This window comes from Tachyglossus aculeatus, chromosome 8 (assembly GCF_015852505.1).
Source record: "Tachyglossus aculeatus isolate mTacAcu1 chromosome 8, mTacAcu1.pri, whole genome shotgun sequence".
Lineage (NCBI taxonomy): Eukaryota > Metazoa > Chordata > Mammalia > Monotremata > Tachyglossidae > Tachyglossus > Tachyglossus aculeatus.
The window spans coordinates 13,479,235-13,487,580 of NC_052073.1; the positions used below are offsets into that span (position 1 = coordinate 13,479,235).

General features: G+C 40.1%; 1 protein-coding gene across 1 annotated transcript in view; it reads right to left on the minus strand.

The window, feature by feature from the left end:
• Positions 1-1,301: 1,301 nt before the first annotated feature.
• The window catches only part of CBLN4 (cerebellin 4 precursor), a 12,213-nt gene continuing 5,168 nt past the window's right edge, over positions 1,302-8,346 (minus strand). Inside the window, exons 3-5 of the mRNA XM_038750028.1 lie at positions 4,113-4,229; positions 2,356-2,491; positions 1,302-2,264 (exon numbers count right to left, since the gene is read on the minus strand). Coding sequence (XP_038605956.1) covers positions 2,164-2,264; positions 2,356-2,491; positions 4,113-4,229 — 354 coding nt within the window. The 3' untranslated portion in view covers positions 1,302-2,163. The remainder of the gene's footprint in view (positions 2,265-2,355; positions 2,492-4,112; positions 4,230-8,346) is intronic.

Below are 8,346 nucleotides of genomic sequence, written 5' to 3' on the forward strand. Positions count from 1 at the left end.
ATTCCCATTTCATTATTTATCTTTTGACCAAGAAAGTGAGCAGTCAAAATTTTACAAGTAATTTTCTCATAGAACTACGTAGGGAGCAACTTTTCAAGTAAAAGGTTATGGTCTCCTTGGCTAGATTTCTTAAAATGCATGGTTGAACATCTTCTTTTGGAATCCTCTATGTACTTTTTCTAGTGATTAAAAGAAATTCCAAAAATGTAAACATTCAAAATGCAAAGCAGACCTTTTTGAGGCCCAAGTTCCCATTTCCTATCAAACTGCAACACTGAATCAATTACGCAGAGGGCCAAACCACTCCAACTGACTGGACTTCCAAAATATTTGAATTAAGCAATTAATGATACTTATTGAGTGCTTACTTTGTGCAGAGCACTAGACTTAGCATTTAGGGGAGAACAGTATTTTAGAGTTGGTAGATTCAATCCCTGCCCTCAAGGAGTTTACAATCTAGTTTAGGTTCTACCTAGCTGGCTGCTGGCTTCCTAATCTCCAGAAGAATCGTTACTGGAAAAAAAAGGGGTGGTGGACTTTGGCGTGGCTTAGTGGAAAGAGCACGGGCTTGGGAGTCAGAGGTCGTGAGTTCTAATCCCGGCTCCACCACTTATCAGCTGCGTGACTTTGGGCAAGTCACTTAACTTCTCTGTGCCTCAGTTACCTCATCTGTAAAATGGGGATTAAGACTGTGAGCCCCACATGGGACAACATGATTACCTTGTATCTACCCCAGTGCTTAGAACAGTGCTTGGCACATAGTAAGCGCTCAACAAATACCATAATCATTATTATTATGATTATTATGATTATTATTAAAAGGGAAAAGGATCATTTTGTCACATTGGAGTATTACATTAGGCCTGGAATGACTTCCTTCTTCACATTCAGAGATGTCTACATCCTTTCGCAGCATCTCATTCATCACTGACAGAAGTTTTTGAATGTCTGCGTCTCCAAGTGACAAATACCTCTGAGAGAAGGGTTTTCTAAGCTCACTGATTATCTTTCCGCACGTTGCAGGTCTGCAGTATTTATCCCGATTAAAAACAGTAAAGATTTCCTATACTAATTCGGAGGACATGTTCCCCACATTGGGGATCCTTGCCTTGGACAGAAGAGAACACCAAAACCAAATCACAGAATACATTTTTTCCAGACCCAATGGCAAAAATCATTCATCTAACATATATTAACCTTTATTATGTGTACGACATAATTAATAAATTTATGAATTCATATGACCTGTACAAAAGACAAAAATATTGCACTAAGTTTAGATACTAGATATTTGGATTTAATATTAGCTAAACAGATGATCAACAATTATATACATTTGAGTTAAGGCAAAACCAGATGATACCTGTAACACAACAGAAGGCTTGAAAAATAGACATAATTAAAAACAAGGGGATCACATATCCAGCTAATAAAGTGGTTGTGTCTAAGGCAAGAATCCCTTAGGTTTTTAATAAAGTGGTTATTATAAATCATGTTAATTAAAATTGAAGAATAAAAGTGTAAGATTTCCCGCAGGGGGAAACTATTTTGCAGAATTTTACGGAGTGATCACCTCTACCAATGGTAAGCAAGGGATTTTATTTGTTTATTTGTTTCTAGAATTATGATCTATTCTTGCTATTAGAAAATATCATTTGGAAAATAGGACTCTTTCACTTGTACAATTAAAATATAACTGTGATGCATTAATTTCCTTTAGGATAGCCATGTTTGTGATCACTGATTCGAGATAAATATATGGGTGAACCATCCAGTACGCTAAACGTAGAGAAGACATACAGCCAGTTGTTGAGCCACAACCCTGGGTGAGCAAAACAAACTAAGTCCAAGGGATCAGAAGGCAAAGATAACCAGTAACTATACAGTTCTTTGGCAGCAACGCACTAATTCTTGATTGAAGTGAGAACTGAAATTTTCCTAAATCATAACCTGGTTGCCAGTCGTTTCAAAGCAAAAGAATTCCACTTCTCCAATGAATCCAATAAGTCCAGTAAAGGAAAACTGAATAAATCTTGCAGGCCGCTGTAGAACGTTACATTAAGCATAGATATGTGTTGTCTGCTTTATGTCTTAATCCAAATATACTTAAACACACCAGAATTTTATGAAACTTCAGAGTAGTTCAGAAAGGCCCAAAAGCCTTCAAGAGAATCCATATTCACCCATGAGAAACCAATAAAGAAACATCAATCCAATGATGATAAAATGATCTTCAAATAACAGAGGAATTGGCTGCTCCACACCTGGATGGATGTCACAGAGAAATCAGACTTTACAGGGGAAACACCAGAAAGCCAGAAAACGTAGAATACTGCCAGCCTCCAACCAGATTACCTTTCTCCAGTTTCAGATACACCTTGTCCTCCTTATCTAGATAGAGTAGGACTCCATTAGTAGCAGCTTCACGAGTTACATCTTTATCCCCAGCGAAGGCAGAAATTACTGGTTTTCCATTTAACATCAGATTAACCTACAAGAAGAAAATCACTGAAAAGCTCTAGTTAAAGGAGAAATATCTTCTGGGGGTAATGAATAACATGGCGTGGGTGACGGACTGGACAAAACACGTGGGACTCAAAAAATGTATACCCTCCCTTTCAAATTAACCAATTTTACTCAAATTGGCTTGGGCTGTTACTCGTTGCATTCATTTTTTATAACTCCAGGGGGAAACTCCTTAAATGTCTCCGAAGTGATACTAGCAATGGATGGCCACCTAGCCAACGAGGCCCGGCCTTACTAGTGCTCATAAATTAAGACTTCCACTTTATTTACCTCTCCTTCTCCACATAAATCTCTTGGGAACGAAAGACACCTGAAGCTTGCAGGCATACCAATAAAAAAAGACTCAAAGACGGATGAACTAAGAGAACCAGCTGCACTGAGATTTTGCCAACACCTTCACAGTTAATAATGCAGCAGTGATTAGTAGCAGTAGCTTAGAGAAATTATGGGGCATTAGAAGTGCTTTCTCCTTTATAAAAGTTCATACATTAAAAAATAAGACTGGGGCTCCGGTTGCCAGAAAAGTGGCAAATGACAAACCCCAAATTGTGTCTCCACTTTTGCCTTCCCATCCTACGAGCTGTATTTTGCTATACCGAAGCTTCAGTGGTCAGAAAACTGTTTAGCCATAGAGTGTTTCAGCAGAGCACCTTTCCCTAGTATATGCCTTTATCTGATCCTTACTTCATTGCAGATAAAAACGAATCAAAGGCTTGAAATATGGGACAAAGCCCACATTCCTTCACTAGAGAGTGCAAGGAGGGTAACTTTAAAGCTGGAAAACACTTCTTCACAGGCAGCTATTACTGAAAACTTTACACGACTAATAAATATGGGGAGTTTAAATGGCCTTCTGGGGAACCTTGGAGACATGTGTATCTTAATCGTATGCTCAGACAAACCTGTGAGCATGGCTGAGATTTCATTAACCTCTACACTGCCTGGAGCTTAAAGTGAAGAAGTCTTTTGCCGATACCCTGAGGTAGAACCATAAAATCAGAATATTACAGGAAACATGTTACTGGAGCCTAACATCGCTGTCACATCTCCTGAAGAAGTAGTTTAGAAATTAAATACAAATTAGCTAGGGTAGTAAAGTACAGATTTCTTATGCAAAAATCCACAGATTACAAAAAGTTAATCTAGTTCCCCATATATTTATTTCAGAGGTTCATTTTATCTCACATTATCAAAAATTAATGTAAATATGATTTACTCATTTAACACAAGCCTGCAGAGGTGTATGAAAATCTAGCAAACTGCCTCATTACAAGTCCAATGAGTGTTTTTATAAAAAGCATCCACTGACATTTTTAGCATCTTCAGAGAGACTTACTCCACGGAATTCCACTAAATTGGGTATTATAATGGCTTCTGCCTATTAAGGTTTTGATTTTAATGACTTACTTTTTATATCTAGCCACTTTCAAATGCTCCCATATGACAGTGTGAAGGACAAGTTTGGAAATTAAGTTTTTTAAGAATAATAAAAAGACTGCTTCTTTTGGCTTCCACTTTTCCATTTCACTGGAGAATGAAAATCATTAACAGTTAAGCACAGTTGTTTGTCAGGTTCAAAAACATACCTGGATAGTTTGGCTCTGATAGACTTTAATTACATGAAAACTGAAACTGTAAATTCCTTTCCTTGGTGCTACAAAGACAGACTCCAATGTGAAAAAATTGCCCACATTTACTAGGATCTACGAACAAAAATACATAATAGTAATTAAAACAAGCATTATTATCAGCAAAAAGACGGACATAAAGAGAAAACATCCAATTGTGAGGATTTCCTTCATGCAGACTTAAAAATCCAGGTTAAAATATGGTACAGAAACTGATGATTGAAAGGCATTTTAAACCTTCGATTACAACAGTAGGGCGTGGGAAATATCTGATAGCTTGGGAGGATCGCTAAAATATGAGCTCTGTCATGAGTGTTGGGGGGACAGTCTTTAAAACTACAATCTCTAAAAATCGGCGATGGGTCTAGGAGGTAAATCTCCAGGCAGGCCAATCAGAATCCTGAGAATGTCAACACACCACTCTAGAAACATCCCAGCACAGGGTGGTTCTGCTTGGTGATGTGATAGAATTTATGGCCCCGGTCATCAGACACACGAGGCTGCCAGTGTACTTGATCCAATTGCAGCTTCTATCGGACCTTTGTTGATGAAGCTGCTGGCCACTCCTCAGTCATATCTGAACTTCATGATAAAGAATTCTGGCTTGACTCACACTTCCCAAAATGCTACAGAGTCCGTGTCTGTTGACACTGCTTTCGGCAGGCCGCTTTCCCGTGACACGCCAGGTGTCACTTTTCCCTGACTTTTTCATTCAAAGCCTGACAAACTCTTTAGGAGACACTCGTTCCTCGAGAATGCAAAAAAACATGGTGTATTCTAGTATTTGAAGTTGGTCTACGCAGAGTTCATTGGCTCCGTTAGCCCAATAATTTAAAAATTCTTATTTCATAATAGCTCTACAGAGCTCATAATAATAATAATAATAATAATGGTATTTGTTAAGGTCTTACTATGTGCAAAGCATCATCATCAATCGTATTTATTGAGCGCTTACTGTGTGCAGAGCACTGTACTAAGCGCTTACTGTTCTAAGGCTGGGGAGGTTACAAGGTGATCAGGTTGTCCCACAGGGCACTCACAGTTTTAATCCCCATTTTACAGATGAGGTAACTGAGGCACAGAGAAGTTAAATGACTTGCCCAAAGTCACACTGCTGACAGTTTGGCGGAGCCGGGATTTGAACCCATGACCTCTGACTCCAAAGCCCAGGCTCTTTCCACTGAGCCTCGCTGCTGCTCATAAAGCCAACGTGCTACAAAAAACTGAAGTGGTGAACTTCAGTAGTAGTAGTAGTAGACGTAGGGCTATCAGTGGACGTACATGTCTGCCAAAAAAACAGTAGCAAAAGAGCCAGGAAAACTGGAGACAAGAGTGCTATTTCCATGCAACTAAGGAAGACAGAAATCTGCAAGTTAAAGTTCCAGGAAATCAGATACTCCTGACAGCAGCTTCCCTAAATTTAAAAATCATGTTCCTATTATCCCATAAGTCAAGAAGGCTCACTTTTAGATGCTTGAAATCCATAAACCACCTCAATGCTTCCCCTCTAATGGACAGTGCTGTATGGTTAATTCAGCGATTACACAATGAGAGCAACTGAGCTAAGGCGAGCCTTTTCAACTGATACTAGTAATTAATTTATTTTAATGTAGCTCTTAACTCCCCCTCCCACTGTTTTTTTGAAGATGAACAATCAGTCTTCCTTGCCCTGCCCTAAAGATCAGTTGTGTTGTGAGATCAAACCCAAGGGGAACTGTTTTACACAGAAGGGTTATTTCTTTCACCCCTCACCTCTCTTTGAAATAATTTACAGTGTTTAGCATAGGCTTTGTGCTTTTAGCAAGTAGCACAACTCATTAGTGGTAATGGAAATTGCTGATTAGTGTTGGCTACACAAACAGGCTGATGTTGACTCTACATTTTAATTAGAGCATCTATCTCAACTATACTTATATTTAAATGCATCTTGTTATCTCCAAGATCTATCATTCTCCATAAAAGAAAAAAAAAAACCCTCTCCTTTTTCTTCTAATTGACAGAAAGGTCACTAGAGAGGGACTGGAGTTACACTGAACACGGCAGCGTCCACAGAATTCTGGCCTTTAACACATTATTTAAAAAAAATACATTCTCACTTTTCTTTTGGAATGGAAATACTGCACTGGAACTCGAAGGGTGTCTAAAGGAGAAGGGCCGTTACCATTCATTTCAATCATCTCATACCATTTCTATACATTCGGCCTGAACAAGGGAGGCGAGAGTCAAATCTCATTTAGGAAAGGTAATAACGAATGCGAATATCATCTCCTGTCTTTTCCTTTTCACCTTCCCAAACGTAGCAGGGTGTGCGTGTCCCTAGAGGGGTGGGGGGCCCTCTCTACAGAAGAAGGGGGGCTTTTTCTTGATTTATTCGATCGTATTTGTTGAGCGCTCAATGTATGCAGAGCTCTGTACTGGGAGCTGGATAGTATTAAAAGTACCCGCACACCTATAACTTGTGATTAAATCCTGGAAGAAGTCATGCATCTCTCTTAATCCTAGCTGAGGAAGGTGTTCCCGGGGCAGGACCGAAATCTCGCCTAGCGCTGTAAGATCACAAACCAGGGAGAGAAGGAACTTCAGGAGGCTTCAAAGGCCTTAGTCGCTTTCGAGGATTCTTCCAAGTCAGCTGTTCCCCGACCAGTTTGCAAAACTGTGGCTCGGAGAGGGTTCCCCTGAGTGAAGGAAGGAGGAGTCTGTCCCCACCCCAGTCATTTGCTAAGGGGATCCCCGCTGCAGCTGCCGAGATTGCCACCGGTCAGCTGGGTGACCCTGGGCAAGTCACTGCACTTCTCTGGGCCTCGTTTCCCTCATCTGCAAAATGGGGACTGAGACCGTGAACCCCAAATACCCTCTCCATCCCCCCCATCTTACCTCCTTCCCTTCCCCACAGCACCTGTATATATGTATATATGTTTGTACATATTTATTACTCTATTTATTTATTCATTTATTTTACTTGTACATATCTATTCTATTTATTTTATTTTGTTAGTATGTTTGGTTTTGTTCTCTGTCTCCCCCTTTTAGACTGTGAGCCCACTGTTGGGTAGGGCCTGTCTCTATATGTTGCCAATTTGTACTTCCCAAGCGCTTAGTACAGTGCTCTGCACACAGTAAGCGCTCAATAAATACGACTGATGATGATGATGATGACAACCTGATCACCTTGTATTCATTCATTCACTAAATCGTATCCATTGAGTGCTTACTGTGTGCAGAGCACTGTACTAAATGCCTGGGAAGTACAATTCAGCAACAGACAATCCCTCCTATCTACCCCAGCGCTTAAAACTGGGCTTGGCACAAACAATACTAATAACGTTCCTTGTTAACCGCTTACTATGTGCCAAGCACTGTAGTAAGCGCTGGGCTCTGTACGCGGTACATAGCAGGCGCTCAACAAATACTCTGATTATTAGAAGCAGGGTGGCTCAGTGGAAAGAGCACGGGTTTGGGAGTCTGATGTCATGGGTTCTAATCCCGACTCCACCACTTGTCCGCTGTGTGACTTGGGTCAAGTCACTTAACTTCTCTGTGCTTCAGTTCCCTCATCTGTAAAATGGGGATGAAGACTGTGTGCCCACGTGGGACAACCTGATTACCTTATATCCCACCCAGCTCTTAGAACAGTGCTTGGCACATAGTAAGTGCTTAACAAACGCTTTAATTATCCAGCATTTAGAACAGTGCTTGGCACGTAGTAAACGCTTAACAGATGCCTTCATTAACTAGCACTTAGAACAGTGCTTGGCAAATAGTAAGCGCTTAACAAACGCCTTCATTATCCAGCGCTTAGAACAGTGGTTGGCACAAAGCGCTTAACAAATGCCTTCATTATCCAGCGCTTAGAACAGTGCTGGGCACATAGTAAGCGCTTAACAAATACCTTCATTATATGATTGAATATATTATATGATTATATCATATAATATATCATATAATCATTATATGATTAAGTATGATTGAATGAATGAATGAATGAATTATCCAGCACTTAGGACAGTGCCTGGCACATTCATTCATTCAATCGTATTTACTGAGCGCTTAATGTGTGCGGAGCACAGTACTAAGCGCTTGGGAAGTACAAGTCGGCACATAGTAAGCGCTGAACAAATGCCTTCATTATCCTGCGCTTAGAACAGTGCTTGCTACATAGTAAGTGCTTAACAAATGCCTTCATTATCCAGCG